At 45.4% G+C, this 20,235-nt stretch overlaps 1 protein-coding gene across 16 annotated transcripts in view; it reads left to right on the top strand.

Annotated features, from left to right (window-relative positions):
* Positions 1–20,235, top strand: part of Rbks (ribokinase) — an 88,328-nt gene that overhangs the window by 50,216 nt on the left and 17,877 nt on the right. For 8 of the 16 annotated variants that reach the window (XM_052746181.1, XM_052746184.1, XM_052746185.1 and 5 more), the window contains 3 exons: positions 669–790; positions 1,120–1,211; positions 5,439–5,627. The exons of 1 other annotated variant lie outside the window; for it this stretch is intronic. In XM_052746181.1, the coding sequence (XP_052602141.1) occupies positions 669–790; positions 1,120–1,211; positions 5,439–5,627 (403 nt within the window). Of the gene's footprint in view, positions 1–668; positions 791–1,119; positions 1,212–5,438; positions 5,628–16,200; positions 17,236–20,058; positions 20,232–20,235 lie in introns of those variants that run through there. 7 more of the 16 variants (XM_052746189.1, XM_052746183.1, XR_008220162.1 and 4 more) reach the window with 6 other exon arrangements.

Here is a 20,235-nt window from a genome sequence, read left to right as displayed (position 1 = left end):
AGCCTTTAAAAGAATTCGCAGAATTTCACACCAAAAACTGTTGTAAGATATTATGCGTTAGAGAAGCGTGTTGCTATGGATAAAGCCATGGTCTAGATATGTTGCTATTTTAAAGAGGATCAAACCCTAAAAATCAAAGCCAAAGAACTCTTGGTTAGGACCCAGCCTAACCGTGTCCAAGGGTATGGGCATGACATTTGGCCTCATCTCTCTAAGCTTCACGTTTCTACTCTGAAATAATGGCTGTGACATCCTCCCTTCTCTTGCTCTGCTATCCCCACCCACACTTCTCTTGTACTTGTCTAGTCTGAGCCAGCACCTAGTCTGTGAATGAAATGTCCCTCCTTTTTCAATCTTACCATGTTCCCAGATAGCTCCTGGAAGCCAAGAGCGGAGGTGGGGTGTGTGTGTGTGTGTGTGTGTGTGTGTGTGTGTGTGTGTGTGTGTGTGTGTGTGTGTGTATGTGTGTGTGCGCGCACGTGCGTGTGTGTCTGTGTGTGTTGGCTTGAGTAATTTTAATCTATTGTGGAGGCATGCATGGGTACACAAAATACATTCAAATCCCTCAGTTTCCTACCTGCTGTCACTACTAAGAAAATTTCCAATTCTTTGCTCTTTCTTTCCTGCCCTTCCTTTTTTCTTCCCTTAAAAATGACTTTATGGAGCAGCTCACAGACAAGCACTTCCGTTATCCTACAGATGCACCTTCCACCTGCATCCATACATGCCCTTTCACGCCGACTTATGATGCTCTTGTTGCCCTCACCTGAACTAGACAAGCACGTTAGTTGTAAGTATGATGCTTGCCCTTGAAGCTGAAATGGGAAAGTAAAAAATAGAGGGACTGGAAATAAGAAGGAATTGATACTAGACTGTCATGGAGACTGAGATCTTGAACATTTCAGTATCTGTCGGCTAATAGTTGTTTAATCTGGTGAGTGTAAAAATGATGGCAGACTTCCCTCACTTAATGTGTCTGTACGTACACCTTGTCTAAATGGTCTGAAAACATGATACTGAAACCTGTTACTTTACCTCTAACCTTAAAGGTAAATATAAAGGCTAAATTAATATTTTGCAATGATACCCATTGCGCGCCCCTTTCCCATTCCTCTGCAGTGAAAACATTGTTCAATCCGGCTCCCGCCATTGCTGACCTGGACCCCCGGTTCTACACCCTCTCCAGTGTGTTCTGCTGCAATGAAAGCGAGGTAGAGACAATCGTTTGATTCTTCTGGGAAGGGCTTTCCTGCAATTGGATAAAACGAGGCAGGGCCGGGTGGTGGTGGCGCACACCTTTAATCCCAGCACTCGGGAGGCAGAGCCAGGCGGATCTCTGTGAGTTCGAGGCCAGCCTGGTCTACAGAGTGAGTTCCAGGACAAGCACCAAAACTACACAGAGAAACCCTCTCCTGAAAAAGAAAGGAAGGAAGGAAGGAAGGAAGGAAGGAAGGAAGGAAGGAAGGAAGGAAGGAAGGAAAGAAAGAAAGAAAGAAAGAAAGAAAGAAAGAAAGAAAGAAAGAAAGAAAGAAAGAAAGAAAGAAAGAAAGAAAGAAAAAACAAGGAGGCAGGACTAACTGCATCAGTCTGAGCACATGGGAACTCAGTACAAAGAGATTTCTCAGTTCATTGGGGTGTGGAGGTCAGAAATTAATGAAGCCTTGGACGGCCATAAAAGATTCAAGACACACCCCTTAATCTGACCCTGACTAAAGCTCCGCCCATTTTAACACCCTCCCAGCCTCACACTATTAATACATTGTTTTCATTTTAATTATTCCACATTTTTCTGGACTAATATTAAACTAATATTAAGTAATTAATATTAAAGTTGCCAAGTTGAACGAACAAAAATACAGGCTGTCCTTACATTTGGATCTCAAGTAATCAATGAACAGACATACAAAACTAGTTGTCGTTTTTCTGACAATCAAATTTCCCCGAGCTTTTGTATTTTATCTGACGGCTGTAATTAGTACATGACTCCCGGAGTGGCTGCTACTTTCTAGTGGGCAGACCGTGTGACAGTGGTGGAGAGACAGGTTCCCACTGAGGCTGCTGTCTAAGGGAGGGAGAGTCTCATCCAAGGGTCATAATGTCCACAACCGCACAACATACCTGTCGGCGTAGTGATATAATCTACTCTTTTATAAGACTACTAGGGAAGAGATCTCAACCAATCACAGTTTTTATAGAAAGACCGCCTTAGACTAGAATTCTTTCTCATTGTTGAGATGCAGAACCTCTTATGCATTTTGGCAAATGTACCATGCACAGAGAGAGAGGGATTGATGAGAGATAAAGGGTCCTTTGGCTCTAAAGCTAAATGAAGGTCTAGGTGCTCTTAACCTGCTCTCCTGAAAATGTCATCTGTCAGGATACACAGGACAAAGAAGGCTGCTACATGGAAACTAACTCTAACAAACCACAGTAGGTTATGCAACATTTCTGAGTAACCACCATGGCAAGGCATTGGGCTAGGAGAAAGGGATTGTGGGAGATGGTGACCATTTCACAATAAGAGGTTACATTACTCTCAACCACCAAACTGGCTTAGATTTCCCTGGTAGATGCTTAAAAGACACTGTGTTTATTCTTCAGTTTTCACAGCCCAGATTGTTGACTCAGCTGATGTATCTTCTCCATTAAGTTACAGACTTCATTAAGACACAGCATCTGTCTTATTGTACCCTGTCCCTGTCTGTATTCTTACCTATTGCTTTATAATAAACTCCCCCAAAGCAACAGGAATCACTGCCATCCCCAGTTCCCATGCATGGGGAATTCAGATAGGGCCCAGCATGGCTTGGCCTTGCTCTGTAGTGCCTCTGGCAAGAGTCGAAAATGTCCAAGGCTGAGAGATTCTTCATTCATATGTGTGATAGTTGATGCTAGTGTTGCCTATAGCATAATAGGAGCTGTTGGTGAGAATACTTACACGTGCCTTACACAGGTATGAACACACACATACACATACACACATACACACATACACACACACACACACACACACACACACACACACACACACACACACACACACACACACGGGGTGAAGGGGTTGTTAACAGAGATTTCAAAGTTGTTTTTTTAATACATTTTTTAAGATTTATGTATTTTATATATATATGAGTACTCTTTCTGCATGTACAACTTTATGTCAGAAGAGGGCATCAGATCCCACTATAGATGGTTGTGAGCCACCATGTGGTTGCTGGGAATTGAACTCAGGACCTCTGGAAGAGCAGCCAGTGCTCTTTACCACTGAGCCATCTCTCCAGCCCCAATTTCAAAGTTTGTTTTTTTTTTTTTGGAAGATATCAGTGAGTGTCTCTAAAAATAGATCAGTGAATTTAGCAGACAGAACTGGTCCTGGGAAAACAGATTAATACAGAACTTGTTCTTTAAGATAATGGCCTTGGAGTTGAAGAGATGGCTCATCAGTTAAGAGCACTGGCTGCTCTTCCAGAGGACCTGGGTTCAATTCCCAGCACCCACATGGCAGCTCACAACTGCCTATATCTCTATCTCCAGGGGATCTGACACCCTCACACATATATGCAAAACATCAATGCACATAAAATAAAAATAAATAATTTTTAAAAAGATAATGGCCTCAGGTTCTGTTCTCAGCACCCACATGTTAGCTCACAACCATCTTTAACTCAAGATCCAGGGGATTCAATACTTTTATCAGGCCTTCTCAGGCTCCTGCACACACATGATACACAAACTCACACTCAGGCGCACACACACATACATGTAAAAACTAAGTAAATACATAAATACAGATTGAAAGATGGTCTCAGAGTACAACCAATCCAGACTGAAAAGGAACATACAGAAGACAGGAAGAGAAGATAGATAGCCAAGTTCAGGAAACCTTTGCTGTTGGGATCACAGATGCTCAGAATGAGCACACACTTGAGGGATGGTTTTTATACACAAAAGGATTAATTTGGGCATGCTCAGAGCATATAAAGGTGAAATGTAGTCTCATTCTTAGGAGTATATACCATATGATTCCTGTAATACAGAAAAGACATAATTTGGTTATATACTTTAAAAGATTTTTATACATCCTATGTGTGTGTGCATGCATGCTCATATGCCACGACATGTGCAGAAGTTTCAGGGGAGTCAATATTCTCCTTCTACCAGGTGAGTCCTGGGAACTGAACTCAGGTCATGGGGCTCAGTGGCAGGTGCCTTTACACCCTGAGCATCTCGGTAGTCGAGTTGCATGCTTTGGCTTTCATATAACAAATGGGTTTAATTGGGGCGTATTCACAACAACTACAAGCAGGGCATCCGTGCCGTCTTGTGTAGGTATGGTTAAGCTATAACATGGAAAAGAGAATCCAGTTATACACACTGAGTCAAAAAGTACCATATAATTCCTCCAGTGCTATTTTAACTACCTCTGTCACTAGCAGAGGAGGAGATGCCAGAGGAGTGCCTCTCAGCCCTGTTTCAGCCCAAGATGCTTTTCTGTTCCAGGAGAAACGCTGATCCTGCCCAGGTCCTCCTCATTTATTGTAGTATGTGATTTAAGGAAGGTCATAGAGACAGTGAGAAGCAGAGGGCTCTTCTGCTTCCAGTTTCTCTAGCAGAGGCAGACAGACAAAATCAAGTAGTCTGCAGCATCACGAGAAAGACACCAGGCCAGAAGAGGCCTGGGGAATGGCATCCTGAGGTGCCATGTTTACAGATGCGGCATCCGTGGAGTCACTGGGAATGGCATCCTGAGGTTTTTTAGGTGTTTTACCTGCATAGATGTAAAGACCTTCTGGTGCCTGTGAAGGTCAGATAAGGGGGTTGGATCCTCTGGAACTGGAGTTACAGGGGATTGCAGGCCACCATGAGGATGCTGGGAACTAAACCTCCGACCTTGGCCAGCACAAGTACACTTAACCACTGAGCCATCTCTCCAACCCCCAGAAATGTTGTGTTTGGTTTGGGGTTTTTGTTTTCATGTGGATTTTGTTTGTTATCATCTGTTACTTTGTACTATAGGCTGGCTTGAATGTGCTGTGGCCATTAATATCCTCCTATCTTGGCCTCTCAAGTACAGAGATAAGCATGAAACCACACCGTGCCCATTCCAAGAATATCTTAAATAACTAATTTTTGTTTTCATTATTTTTGTTTCTTTTCTTTTTTCTTTTTTTTTTTTTTGAGACAGGGTCTCACTATGTAGCGCTGGCCTCGAACTCGCAGTGATCTGCCTGCCTCTGCATCTCCTGGGATTAAAGGTGCGTGATACTACCGCCGGTTTGCTTTAGTCCCTCTTTTATGTTTCTGCACCAGTATCCTTCGGGGTTCCCATTGCCTTGATCGTTATGAAAAACGGGGGAGTCACATTTCTAAAAGGACAGATCCACGGTGGATCTCCATGGCTTTATTCTCACCACGGTTTCTTTCCTCGTGGATTCCAGGCTGAGATTTTAACAGGCCTCGTGGTGAACAGCCCAACCGAGGCTGGGAAGGCTGCATTGGTTCTCCTAGAACGGGGCTGCCAGGTCGTGGTCATCACCTTAGGGGCTTCGGGATGTGTGACACTGTCACAGGCGGAACCTGTACCAAAGCACGTCCCCACAGAAGCAGTCAAGGCCGTGGATACCACGGTAGGTTTCAAACTTTAAGAATCCTTTTTACTCTAGATCATTTTTAGCACTTGAAAATCATCTAATAACGAAGATGTCCTGTCTGAAGATTGAGATGGCGAGGTAAGACCTAGGAGTGGTGTGAGAGAAGACAGCCAGGCAGGAGAACCATCTCTTAGTCCCCTCTAAGTCCCCGGGAGACTTCATGTCACCAACCCTCTCTGAGCCTCAGTTTCCCTATCCATAAAATACCGCTGTATTTCCTATATACATTCATTCAGTAATAAATATTTGCTGACCACCCGTTAGGTGTGGCCATGCTGCGGATGCTAGGGGCATGTGAGGAAGAAAGCTGGAGCTAAAAACGGCAGCAGTAAACACAGCCGTGTCTTACAGGCCTCTGGTGGCGGGAATGACAAGGCTCACCGGTGAACAGGGCTCCCTGGTGAACAGGGCTCACTGGTGAACAGGGCTCACCGGTGAACAGGGCTCACTGGTGAACAAGGCTCCCTGGTGAACAGGGCTCACCCGTTGGTGAACAGGGCTCACCAGTGAACAGGCTCGCCCATTAACAGGGCTCACCAGTGAACAAGGCTCCCTGGTGAACAGGGCTCACCCGTTGGTGAACAGGGCTCACCAGTGAACAGGCTCGCCCATTAACAGGGCTCACCCATTAACAAGGCTCCCTGGTAAACAGGGCTCACCAGTTGACATTCTTTGCTTTGTTTTCTCTTGTTTAGTCTGCAGTATACAGAGTAACAGGTTTCATTACAGCATCTTCACACACGTGTGTCCCACAGTCGCATTACACTTGGTCCTCAGGAACTCCCCCCACACACACTCCCTTCTTCCTCTCCACAGTTCCTCCCCTTCCTTTTGCTATCTTATTGCACATGTTCTATCGCTCGACTTCCCACCTCCCTGAGCATCTCTTCCTCCTTCTCATTGTCTGCTTTCTAGTTACACTTACACTTACACACACACACACACACACACACACACTTTTAAAGTTGGGTTCTGCATTTAAGAGAAAACATAGCTCTTGTCTTTCGGAGTCTGGCTTATTTTGCTTAACATCGTGATCTCCAGTTCTATCCATTTTCCTGCAGCTGTCAGGACTTCATCCTTCTTTCTGACACTATAATGTTCCATTGTGTGCACACACCACATTTCCTCCATCTAGTATCTGTTCTGTACCTGGCTACCTTGAATACTGCAGCAAGAAACATGGGTGTGCAAGTACAGAGATCCTTCTTTTAGCCAACAGATGGTAACAACTAACACTGCAGGGTTCTGTGTCTCCTGCATGTAGCTCATGAAATCCTTGCAAAAATGACAGGAAGCAGGTGTGTTGTCGTCCTCACTTTACCTTCTAGAAAGTAACAGAAAGTGGGCTTGTGTGTCCCACCCAGGTGCTTTTGCGAGAAGGCACTGTGTTCCGGAAAGTGCATGAAATAGACAAGTCACAGCTATCATGTGACATGAGAAAGTGACAAGTGGGAAAAACGGTTCATGATTACCAAGCTAGGGAAATAAAAATTGTTTAAAGGACAAAGAGCTCACCTCAGAGAACAGGATAGAGGCACTGGTTAAACAAAGGGAACTCACCCTCAGGACCACACAAGGGCACTACTTGGGGTGGCACTCTGTTGGGAGATTCAAATGAGTAGTAATGACTCAATCACTTGAGTTTGGAAGACTGGATTCCTTAGGTCCTGCCAATCATAACCTTGACAATATTAACACAGCAATGTGCACTGAGAGTTTTCACATTTTGGTGATACTTTGTCTTTTATTTGGAGTCTTAGCACTTACCGTTAAGTTTTGGGTTTCAGAAAACTGAATAGTTTGAAGAATAAAGATTCCAACTTCATGTCCCTGTCAGTATAAAAGGCCTCTTCTCTGTAGAAGTCACCTTATCAACTGGGCAGGGGGAGGCTCTACAGCTCAAGAGACAGGAGGCCCCGCCTGTCTCCTCAGCAGTTGGCCATGACTGAAGCAGGTCAGAAAACTCCTGAGCCTTGAACACCTCACGTCCAAATGGAGCTGCTCTGTTAATGGTATGGACTGGGAAAGGCACTACAGGGAGAAGTGACCACAGGCTTCCTTCTGGCTCCGGATCTTTGACTCTGATATTTTCAGTTGAGGTCTAGATATTTTCTTTCATTCCTTCAACAAATACCAATTTGATTCTGATGACATACCAAAGAAAGAATTTTTTAAAAAGAAATTATATCCCAATATATTAGGAATAATATATTAGGAAGAAGACTATGAGTTAGAGACCAGCATGGCCTATATAGCTAGACTCTCTGAGAGACAGAGACTGACGACGATGAGACAGAGAGACATTGTAACATACCTAGGATGTGTGAATATAGCCAGATTTTTTTTCATTTCCTTGCAGAATTTGAAGATGAATTAGTAATTAGTGAATAAAACACTGCGGAAGTGGACTATGGATGTAGCTTGCCTTACATGTAAAAGGTCCAAAATGACTGATTTAACAATGAATGGAGATTATGATTGTATTATAAAAATGAAAAGATAAAGTAGGTGTGTATTTGTGTACACATATACCAAATGTTCATCTTCCATATTTGGAAGTTAGGAAATACTATCTGAAACGGATTTTAAAATGACACACAAATATGTTACCAGAAATTCAAGATAAGTGATGGGAGTAAACTGAAATAATTTAAAGTATTTCCCTTATAGAAATGGAGCAGAGAGGAATGGTGCATAGACACATAAGCTTCATGTTGTTAGACTATAGATGCATGACTTTGATTTAAAAAAAAAAAAAAAAAACAGGGCTGGAGGGATCCAGGTTCTGTTCCCAGCATCCAAATAGAGGCTCACAACCATCTATAACTCCAGTTCCAGGGAATCTGATATCCTCTTCTGGCCTCCGTGGGCACCCAGACACAAGCATGATACACATACATATATACATGCAGGCAAAAAAAACCTCATACATAATATAAATAGATATCTCAAAATAACACAGAGACTACTTTAAATCCACTAGAATATCCATAACCAAACCCTAACAGTAATGCGTGTGGTCTAGATTGGAGAAACTAGAACTCTTGTACATTGATGGCTCAAGCTTAAGATAAAACATTCACTTTGGAAAATGGTCTGGAAGTACATCAAAAAGTTAACTATAGGGTCCACAAGTGACCAGCAATGCTACTTCTAGGTAGCTACCCAAGAGAAATGAAAATAGATGTATGCAGATATTCCAGGTAGTATTCTTCCCAGGCAGCCCAAACTTGGAAATGCCCAGAGTTCACCAGCAGATAAGTGGACAGTTGTAGTCTATCCATACAACTGGGAATAGATGAACACTAAAAGGAATATTGATGCACACTGTGTGCCTGGCAAGGGCTTTACAGACTCAGCCACCCCCCTAGCTACTCCCTCATCTTTTCTATGCTGTGCTTTCTTCTCATCCAGCACCCTCACCATCAGTATTCTTGCCTGAACCACGCACAACTATTTGGCCAGTTTAAGAAGATGAAATAACTCCCCTGGTGGGGTGAGGGATTCCTGGGGTGAGATTCTCCCCTGAGCCAACAGCCCCTTCGCTTCCTGCCAACAGAACATGACTGGCTGCCGTTGGTTCCCAGGTCTCTCCCTTGTCCCCTCATCCTTTCACAGACATCAGGCATGACACGGGTGGAGGAGAGTGGTTATTGGTCGGCATGCTGTCCACTCGAGGCAGCCTCTACGTCAGCGCCGCTGCACGCTGCTATATTCAGTTTTGCCTCGTTAATAGTTGAATATATCACTTCTATTTTTACATCCGTTCTTCCCATTGTGCTGGCGTGAGAGGGTGGCGGTAGCTGCAGATGTCCTCTGTTCAGTTTGCAAGACATGACAGATGTGTCTCTTTTCCCATTTCTGCATCTCAGCCTCAGAGCGAGAGTGCTCTGGTGTGTTCTATTCAGGAGTCATTGGAAGTGCATTCTGTATCTCTCTGTATCTCTCTGTATCTCTCTGTATCTCTCTCTCTCTCTCTCACACACACACATACACATACACACACACACACACACACACACACACACACACACACACACACACACACACAGCAATCCTTAGGGATTTTCATGCTAGTGTGATGAAATGCAACATTATATTGTTGTCATTTGGCCCTGTAAGCTCCGTACGGTCCTTATGTGCTGATTGCCCTTCTTTATGGAAATGCTTAAGTCCTAGAACCTGCCCTAACACTGTCATTTCAAGAATGCAGGATACCGCTAAATCTATGTCCTCTGGAATCACCTGTTTTACAACAACACACCATAAACCAGGACAGATAACTAAGTCAAGACTAAACAAAAGCCAGGAGCAAAAGGGATGCTTCTTCCCTGATCTTTCCTGCCATGACTTCTGTCTGTTCTGAGTCTGGTAGGATTCAGAATTGCTGATGAGGCTCCCATCACATCTGCCCACCTGCATGGATGTCCCCTGGTGACAAGGCTTGAGAATTTGCTCTAGAGATCACCCCAGTAGGAAGTACAGAGTGTTTCTGTGAAAGTTACCAGAGGAGCACTTCAGTAGGGTGTGATTGCTGACACTTGCTAGGTACCTCCAGGCGGCTTCGTTTGGGTGTGTTCTCCCATCCCAGGATCTGACTTCTACTGTCCAGGCTGTTCTCAAGCATAGGTTCCCATTAATCCACCGCTTAGGTACTGTAGAATGGGCAGTGCAATCTGAGAGCCAGCATCTGAGGGGTCATTTCGCCCGTCTTCGTAGACCTTTCCCCGACCCTGCCCGCTGCACCGTGTCCCCCTTCCTGCTACATCACTACGATGGGTACAAAGTCCAACAGCTAATGCCAGATGTAATTAGAAGCAATGAATGTAGGTCACTGTAAGAGGTGTCACACAGCCTGGGTGCTCTGTAGCACTGCTTGCTCCTAGCCATAGGGAAGTCTGGGAAGATGGACAGCTCCACATTATCAATGAGGCCGCTGCCTAGACTTCATCTATCTCCCCACCCCCTTGGGCTTTCCAATCAGCATGTACTGTCATTGTTTGTGTGAGGGGAAAGGCGGGTATGGGGGTGGGGTGTAGGTATGGGGTGTGGTGGTGTGGTTCTGTGCAGTCTTTGAAGATCTCTGTCCAGAAACGGAACTGAATGTTTGGGTGTCCTTCAGTGGTGAGCACTTAAGAGCTGGGAGAATAAGATGCTGTGGGTGAGGAATAATAGAATGTTGGACCCTGAAGAGGTAACGACAGAGTGATTAAGGCTTACTTTAACTCTGGGTCAGCATGGTTCTCCAAGAGGAGATTTTATTTCCTTCGGATTTTGACCTCGGAAGACTTACTCTGTGGAGACCATAGTCAGTCACAGTCCCATGCCGGCTGGGATGTAGCTCAGCTGAGAGGATTTGCATGGCATGGGTGAGGCCCTGGGTCCAGTGCCTTCGGCAGCTCCTGTGTCCCACTAAGTGTTTATTCCATTTCTCCTCTGCTTATGAAAGGAGCACATACGTAATGTGCAATGGGGCCTGCGGAGGGCACCAAATGGGTAGGAGGAGGAACAGCAGGTGCCTGTGATTCTGCCGCTGGGTGAGGACGCTTCCGCAGTCCCAACACACAAAATATCCCTCCAGAGTCATGTCAATAGGCAGGTCTCACAAGAAGAAACACAAAACCACCAAGAAACCAGAGCATGCTCAGCCTCACAGGACGCCAGAAATATGCCCATTGAACAGCACGGAGAACCACTGCCCATAAGGTTGGCAAAAATTAAAAGTAGAGCCGGGCGGTGGTGGTGGCACATGCCTTTAATCCCAGCACCTGGGAGGCAGAGGCAGGTGGATCTCTGGGAGTTTGAGACCAGCCTGGTCTACAGAGTGAGTTCCAGTACAGCCAAGGCTGTTACACAGAGAAACCCTGTCTCAAAAAAACAAAACAGGAAAAAAATTAAAGATAATGTCCATACTCCAGCAGCTCAAAAGCACATCCTGTCATACTTCTAATGGGAACATACATTCTTCCAGTGTGTTTTCAGAGGGTGACCCAAGAGTACCAATGAAAATACACTTTCTCTTATACCTATTAAGTCTCCTTCCAGGAGTCTATTCTACAGGTGTGCTCACGTACAAACATTTATGCAATGATGTTTATTTCAACTTTATATTAACTCAAATTTGAGAAGATGGCATGTCCTCCTCAGTAGAGGAGGTTAGGCAATCACTGTGTCGTGCTGGTTATTGGAAAGTAACTCGCAGCTCTCAGTATGTAAATATAGATTTCATGTCTGGAGCAAGCTTGCCAAGCTGTTCTAATCACTGCTCTGGAAGGGAATGGATTGGCGTGGTAATTTCCACTTTCCACTTCATATTCTGAATTATTTGAGATCTTGTCCATAAACCTGTGTTTTTAGGGTATTACTTATTATTTGAAGTAAATATTTCTTTGGGGGCATAGCCAAGAGCTTTTGCGAGCCAGCCACATCTAGCAATCAAGATAGGTCCCATCACTGCTCCAAGGCTGCTGGGTGTCGTCATCACAGAGGAGCCCTTGATGGTCAGTTTGCCCTTGGCTTCACAATTAACCCCTCAAGCATTCCAAGTCTCCATGTAACCAGTCTGAGCCACCACTTGACAGGACTTCTGGAAGGATGCTCTTTGCCACACAAGACCCATAGTGCCTTCTTACTTTGGGGCCTTTGGGGGTCCAGTCTAGATATCTCAGTGCACACTTTGACGGGATTTTTTTCTTAATCTTTTTGAAGAAATAGTTTTCCTCAAACATGTTATCTGATATAGTTCCCCTGGGAAATATCAGGGTAAATTTCAAAGTCTGCTGCTTCTGTTCAAATATATTCAAATATATTGCACATCCTCAAAGAAATCGCTCATGTTCAAGTTCCCTTCTGGATGGATCTGCTTGTTACCAGCTTGGCTCTTTGGCCTTCTTCCTCAAAACAAGGCACAGTACCAGCCTGACTGCTTTTGTCACGGGTCTTGGATTTGGCAACTGGCTAACCAGGAGGACTTGTAAAGGGGACCCGGTCAGGCTACAGCAATGTCTCGGTCAGTGGAGTGCTTGCTGTACAAACTCCAAGCACACACACACCTGAGTTTGGAAGCCAAGCACCCCATGAAAGGCTGAGCATGATGACATACGTCCGTGGTCTTCAGCCATGCCCCTCCTACTTAAAATGGTCCTAAAGCAGACACAGTGGTACACATCTTTAATCCCAGCACTCAGGAGGCAGAGGCAGGCGATCGATGTTTGAGCCCAGCCTGGTCTACAGAGTGAGTTCCAGGACAACCAGGGCCATGAGACTTTGTTTCAAAGAAGGGGGAAGTGGGGCAAAATGGTCCTGAATGAAAAGACTCTTGGGAGTAGAACATGGGACACCATGATGAGGACTGAATTGTGTCCCACTAAAGTTCACATGTTGAACCTGTGCCTCTGTTGCAGTTATATTTAGAGACAGAGCCATGTTGGGGGCAATTAAAGTTAAGTGAGGTCACAGGCAGAGCTCCTGCTCCAAAAGGTTGAGTGTCCTCAGAAGCAGTACCACGAGCACACAAAGAAAGAGCGCCATAAGCACCAGCAAGATAGTGGCCACTTGCGAGGCCAAGAGAAAAGCCGTTTTGGTGACTGACACCTTGATCTCAGACCCCCTAGCCTTGGGGACTATGAGAAATACGTTTCTGTCGTTTAAGCCACGCAATCTGTGGTTTGTTTTGGCACCCCTGCAGACTAATACAAGGAAGCAAGTGACTCTGCCCAGAAGTGACCTAAAATAAATTCAGGAAAATCAGGTGTCCCGAGGGGAAAATGATGAGCGACAAACCAGCAGTGTAAGGCAAATTGCTAAGCAGTCTTATTAATTAAAAACCTGGAGCCAGATATTGGGGTGAAAGCTGAGAGATCAGAGAGCAAGCCAGCCACGTCTTACCTCTAGGAAATCCTCAGCCCAAGAGAGCCCCTTCCTGTATACTCACGTCTTATATACTTTTCTGTGCCCTGCCATCTTACTTCCTCTCTCCGCCCAGCTCTATCACTTCCTGTCTGTCTATACAGACCTCCAGACCTCTATGTTTAACTAGCACTGGGATCAAAGGCATGTGCCACCACACCTGGCTCTGTTCCCAGTGTGGCCTTGAACTCACAAAGATCCGGATGGATCTCTGCCTCCCGAATGCTAGGATTAAAGGTGTGTGCCACCACTGCCTGACTTCTATGTTTAATATAGTGGCTGGGTTTTTCCTCTGATCCCCAGATAAGCTTTATTGCGTGCACAAATAAAATATCACCACACAGCAGGATGAGCCAAGTCACTTTTTCGGTAAAAAGCCAAGGGTTGCATATGAAAAGTCCAGTGGCTTGGGGCTGATGATGGCTGGTTCTAATCCTGCTTCAGCCATTAGCTAGCAGGGCTGCTCTGAGCAAATAAGTTTGGTATTGTCTCACTACTCTGCCTTTTGATTTGGGTGACCGTCCACCTCTCTGTGACTTGACACTCTTGCCACTTGTCATGATACAGACTTCTATAATCACCCTTGTCTCTAGACCTTGAGAAGTTGCCAGATCTTGAGAAGGCCTTACTTTCTTGTACTTAGACTGCCGTCTCAATGGAAAGGAATAACCCACGGTAGACCCTGAGTACCGTCTGGCTCGTGTGCGTGCTAACAACTCTTTAGTACATCCCTCTGTGTCTGTCTGGTTATTTATGCAGACTGGGGGTTTCTAGACAGGAAATACCAGGAGCATGCTTTGTCCACTGGTACAGAGAACCCAGGTACCACCATTCCAACCAGCTGCTTCCTCTACAGGCCAGGCCTGGACTATGTGAGAAGTGGGGTGGTGGGATTGAGCCATTCCAGATAATAATAACTGGCAGGATTCACATCCATTCATTCTTGTCCCTGAGTGCCCATTCTTGGAGGAGATAGGCATTTTCTTACAGATTATATAATCAAGTTTTCTTGTCATTCAACTTCTTTGGTAGGAGTCTGACATCTCCCAACTGCCTTTGTGGCTAAGGTGAGCTAACCACTCCTAGTCACCTGGCTGTCCTGACTAGCCAACTCCCCGTGCTCAGGACGCGGCTTAGGGGCCCTTTGTGAGCAGTCTCAATCACAGCGTATTACAGCAGCCCTTTGGAAACACCCAAAGAGTTCTGGTGCCTTCTGGAGAGTGACTGGCGGGAGTGTGAGAGTCGCTCCACTCAGCTGTCTCTGGGTCTACTCTCCAGACTTCCTCACATCCCTCACATCCCTCACATTCTACATTTAAAATAGCTAGAGAAAGACGAAGTCAGAGGCACAGTGCTCCTTAGAAATTATTTGAAAATGAAAGAATTACACAGTGTTCCCTTTTAAAATATATCCCCGTTTAACAAAGACCACAACTAAAAATTCCAGGTTATGGAGAGTGAAAGGCACCCGTGAAATACAGGAAGCACAGCTGAGTTCTGAAGTGTCCTCCTGGGGCTGGCTGGTGGCTCGGGGGCTAAGAACAGTTTTGACTCTTCCAGAGAACCCAGCTCCCATAGATGGTAGCTTACAACCACCTGAAACTTCAGCTCCAAGAGATGACCGCATCTCTTCTGGCCTCTTCATACACACACTCATACACACACTCATACAAACACTCATACACACACACACACACACACACACACACACACACACACACACACACACACACGTTGATTGCCAGCACCCACCTGGTGGCTCCAAACTGACTGTAACTCCAGTTCCAGAGGACCCAAACACCCTCTGGCCTCCATGGGCAACACACACACACACACACACACACACACACACACACACACACACACGGTATATACACACATGCACACACGCAGGCAAAACATTAATACACATAAATCAATCTGATTATTTTAAAGAGGCCTCCTTGCCCCAAGAATGACATTTCTAAAACTCTCTGAAACTTCTGCTGACAGGAAAATGAAAAAGACAAAAAGGGGTTCACTGGCCGTGAGGAAAGGACAAAGGACAGGGTAATTGCTGAGGCAACTGACGGGCAGGACACAGGACATCTGTCATGCCCTGAAGGTCTGTATTAGCGGTATTACATTACTTTCACATCAGCAGATCAGCTCATTTATTAGCTAATCAGGCGGAACTCAGTATTTGAAATTATCTTTCAATCCTGCATGCGATCAGTTGAAAACCCAGGGCTCTAAAAATCTAATTGTAATTGCTTACCAGAAATGTCATCTTCGTGTTGAAGAACTGAACCGGGGCCAAGCGGGAGGCTATTTTTTTCCGTGATTCCCAGTGCACTGCCCCAGAGCAGGACTGGCTTTATACATCCAGGTGCCCGGTGCCCCATACTTTAGCAGCTCCTGGAGGGGGTCTAGGACCAGTCCTCTCTCAGAGATGGCCCAAGACTAAAAGTGTGGTGGAGAAGAGCGGCATAGGATGGAGGAGCAGTCAGTCATCTCGGTCATAGCAAAAAGTCAAGAGAGAAACATCAAATTTTGGTTTGGAGTGTCCTGTGGGCCTGGGCAGGAGCTCATCCCTCCAGCAGGGTGGGATGGCAGAGGTAGATCATAGTCATGGATGATTGGCATCTTTCCCTCCTAGCACTCTACTTATCATCACCCCCGCCCTTCAGGAGTGTGGCATAAGGCAATGAACCTGTGGTCTGCTCCTGGCTTCTTTTCCTTGGCAACTGAACTGGCATCACAGGGCAGACATGCGAGGGCTATACTGTGGGTCTTCTAAGTGCCTCCCACAGAGTGGAGCGGTTTCCTGAGGACTCTTGAAACTGTGAAGAGATTCAAACTACAGAGCCCAAAAAGCTGGAGCCATGCCATGCCCACCATCTTCATTGGCCACTGCTGCAGATGGAGGTGAGCAGGAGAATGGAAAAGCAGCTGTGTGGGTCACAGATGTGACATCTGCCTGCCCTTTGTAGAAAAATGAGTGCACGCTATAGGCTGTGCTCTGTATAAATATACTGCTAACGGTGTGAAGGGAAGATTGTCGTGTGTGTGTGTGTGTGTGTGTGTGTGTGTGTGTGTGTGTGTGTGTGTGAGAGAGAGAGAGAGAGAGAGAGAGAGAGAGAGAGAGAGACAGAGACAGAGAGAGAGAGAGACAGAGAGAGACAGAGAGAGAGAGAGAGAGAGAGAGACCTGCTCCCACTTTTACCCCAGGCTACCCTTGAGGAGGGAGAAGTGAGAAATATTTAGATAGAAGGATAGAGGGGAAAGAGACAGAAACACAGAGTAGCTCAGGAGGGCCTGGATCCTCATCCACTCGCCCCTTCTGTCTCTTCTAAAGGGCTTTTTAAAGGAATGCCAAGGGGTGGGGCAAAAGACCTCCCCTTGCTAGATCAAAGCACACCGCACATCCAAGTGCAGACCCTTCCAAACACCTGGTGACCATGCACGTGGTCAAGCCATCCTCTAATGCAGCCCTGCTGGGAAAAGCAAGCTCAGATCTCACTAGAAAACCTTTGCGGGCCTCCACATTTTTTTTTTTTTTTTGAATTGGGGTCTCCCTATATAGCTCCGGCTGTCCTGGAACTTGCTATGTAGACCAGGCTGGCCTCAAATTCACAGTTATCTGCCTGACTCTTCCTACCAAGTCCTGGGATTAAAGATGTTACACCACTCACTATACTTGGCTTTTTTTTTTTTTTTTTTTTTTTTTTTTAAGGCAAGATTTCCTATGTAGCTCAGCCTGGCCTCAAACTTGCAACCCTCTTGCATTGGCTTCCCGAGTACTTAGCTCAGAGGACTGTGCCACCATGCCCAGAAGAGGAAGTAGTCCTTGACAGCATCTCTTTCATTTCCTTTTTTCCTAGTGCTGTTCCTTCAGAAATATAAGGGAGGGACTTAGTCCAGTGATAGAGAATAGCAAGTATGAGACCTTGGGTTCAGTCATAACAACAAAATAATAACAACACAGAAAGCCTTTTTGGTTGTTTTGTTGTTATTTTGTTGTTATTGTTGGTTTTCCATACAGGGTTTCTCTGTGTAGCTCTGACTGTCCTGGAACTCACTATGTAGACCAGGCTGGCCTCGAACTCAGAGATCTGCCTGCTTCTGCCTCCTGAGTGCTGGAATTAAAGGTATGCACCACCAGCTCCCATAGCTTTTTTTTTAAAGAATATAAAATTGCCTGGCAGTGGTGGCACACACCTTTAATCCCAGCACTCAGGAGGCAGAGGCAGGCAGATCTCTGTGAGTTCGAGGCCAGCCTGGTCTACAGAGTGAGTTCCAGGATGGCCAGGGCTGTTACACAGAGAAACCGTGTCTTGAAAAAAAAACCAAACCAAACCAGAATTCTATACTCTAAGCCACTGAGGGAAAGCACTGAGGTCTGGAGACAGAAGGGACAGAAAGAATCCTTAGGAAGTGGAGGAGTTACGTGCATCTTCTCTGAGAGTCTCCAAAAACTAAAACCCTAAAGGTTTATATCCTTTATTTACAACCAAACAAAACACAGTTGGGGCAAAGCCCCTCAGTTCCATGGTCTAGCTAACCCCCCCATCCCCCCCCACCCCCCGTGACTGTCCTGTTTCGATGGCAAACCCTTTTCTTCTACGGAGTCTGCTCTTTAACTAATCATTTCAATCAGTTCTGACTGTGATTTGCATCAAATACATATATTTATCACTTTAGCACACCTTCCCTCTCTCTCTTCCTTCCTAAAGTTAGGAAATAATTTCAATAACACTGGAAGATACTTAAAAAATAAATAGTATAGGCCAGCCATGGTAACATATGCCTTTAATCCCAGCAGCTGAGAGGCAGAGGCAGGAGGATCTCTTTGAGTTCAAGTCCACCCTGTTCTACATAGAAAATTCCAGGACAGTCAAGACTACATAGAGAGACACAAAATAAATAAATAAACAAACAACATGTAGCCTCATTAATTCTAAACATTCTGCTATTTTAGCTTCAAGTAGTTTTTTTTTTAATATTTGAGAATTTCATACAGAGTACTGTATTTATATCATTTCCACCCCACAGTCTCTTCCCTCCAACTCTCTCTTCCCCACTCCCTCTTAACTCTACTGGTCATCCTAGGTCTCTCCTTAGCTGAGTATTGATTCTCTTAACTTACAAAGTTTTGAACCACACAGCTAATGTAAATGTTAATGTCCAAACTGAGCAAAGGACAGGCTCCAGGTACCAAAGTCTCAGTAGAGACAGGATTTCTTGCTACTCCCTAAACTTGTGACTAATTTTCCCTGGTTCTTTCCTGAAGGAGTCTTTAGTTTCAGCATCCCACTTTGCCTGAAACTCACTTCTATCCAAACAAAAGCATTTCAACTGCAGCTCCCAAGAGTACTACAGTCAATCAGGGAAACGCTGATCAAAACTACATAGACTTAGGTATGGTGTCGTAGACCTGTGATCCCAGCACTTGGGGGGCAGAAGCAGGAGGATTAGGAGTTCATGGTTATCCTCAGCTGCAGATTGAGTTCAAGGCCAGCCTGAGCTATATAAAACCCTGCCCCTGCCCCCCACCCCAAAACCAAACCTGTATCGAAATCCCATCCGCCCCCATCAGAACGGCTGTCATTAAGAAATAAACAACGGGCGCTAAGGTTATCATCGCTCAATCTATAAAGTGATCCCCCAGGCCATGTTTTAAAAGACAAGTGTGCGTTTGCATTCCTAGTTCTAGGAAGGCAGAAACAGGCAGTTCCTTGGGGCTCACGGGCCAGCCTGGACTACCTCTTACATGGCAGAGGACAACAAGATGGTCCTTTTGTGGGAAAAACAAACATCATTCTGTTGGTCTCAGTGGTTTTCAAGATGTTTTTGGCTCCTTATTCACCGAAGCCAGTTTCCCCAGAGAGTAGTAGTAGAAGTGTAACCCACCAAAAAAATCTAAATCTCAAGTGACTTCCATGTCCTTTAAGGGCATTCGTACCTGCCTTCTGGTGGGTGATCTGTTCCGCAGACAAATGCTGAGAGCAGAAACCTACCCTTCATTTAAATACCAGCTGGCATTTAGTAATAAATACAATAATTAATATAATAAATATTAACTATCCTCCACATAAATACCTCACAGCACAATGCTAGTTTACTATAAATAATAAGTAATAACTATCCTCCACATAAATACCTCACAGCACAATGCTAGTTCACATAGCTTGCCTGTCACACATGCTTTAGACACCAGCTCACTCCTGACTGAAACAGCCTCCACATAACTATTCCTCCCTCCTGACAGGGACTGCTGAGGCAGTGCATGATGGGTTTGGGTTGTGCAGACAGAACCAGGTATTCCGGCCAAGGGCCAAGCACTTTGCAAGGAATCACTGGCACCAGCTCTCAGCATAGTCAGAGTCTCCAAACGATTTTGCTCAGTTCCTCCCTTCAACCTCACGGTGTGGACCTGGCTCCAGAGCCAGGAGTGAGGCCGTCACTGTGAGGAAGCAGAGGCATTATAAATAACCCAGAAACCCTCTCCTGACAGCAACTGCCTGCTGACTTTGTGGCCTAACAGCTCAAGCCCAGAAAGGCATGGCTGCAACATTGTGCAATGACCCATTACTCCGAGTTCCGTGTGCGGCAGAGTTGCAACCTGTGGTCGGTGCTCGGGCTGCTCAGATCCCTTTGCTGTGTGATAATCCCGCGGCTCTGTGCCCTTTCG

The sequence above is a fragment of the Peromyscus californicus genome, unplaced genomic scaffold, assembly GCF_007827085.1.
Source record: "Peromyscus californicus insignis strain IS unplaced genomic scaffold, ASM782708v3 Scaffold_1__1_contigs__length_55948999, whole genome shotgun sequence".
NCBI classification, from domain to species: domain Eukaryota; kingdom Metazoa; phylum Chordata; class Mammalia; order Rodentia; family Cricetidae; genus Peromyscus; species Peromyscus californicus.
The sequence above is the reverse complement of the archived record's forward strand: the minus strand, read 5'-3'. Positions and strand labels throughout refer to the sequence as shown.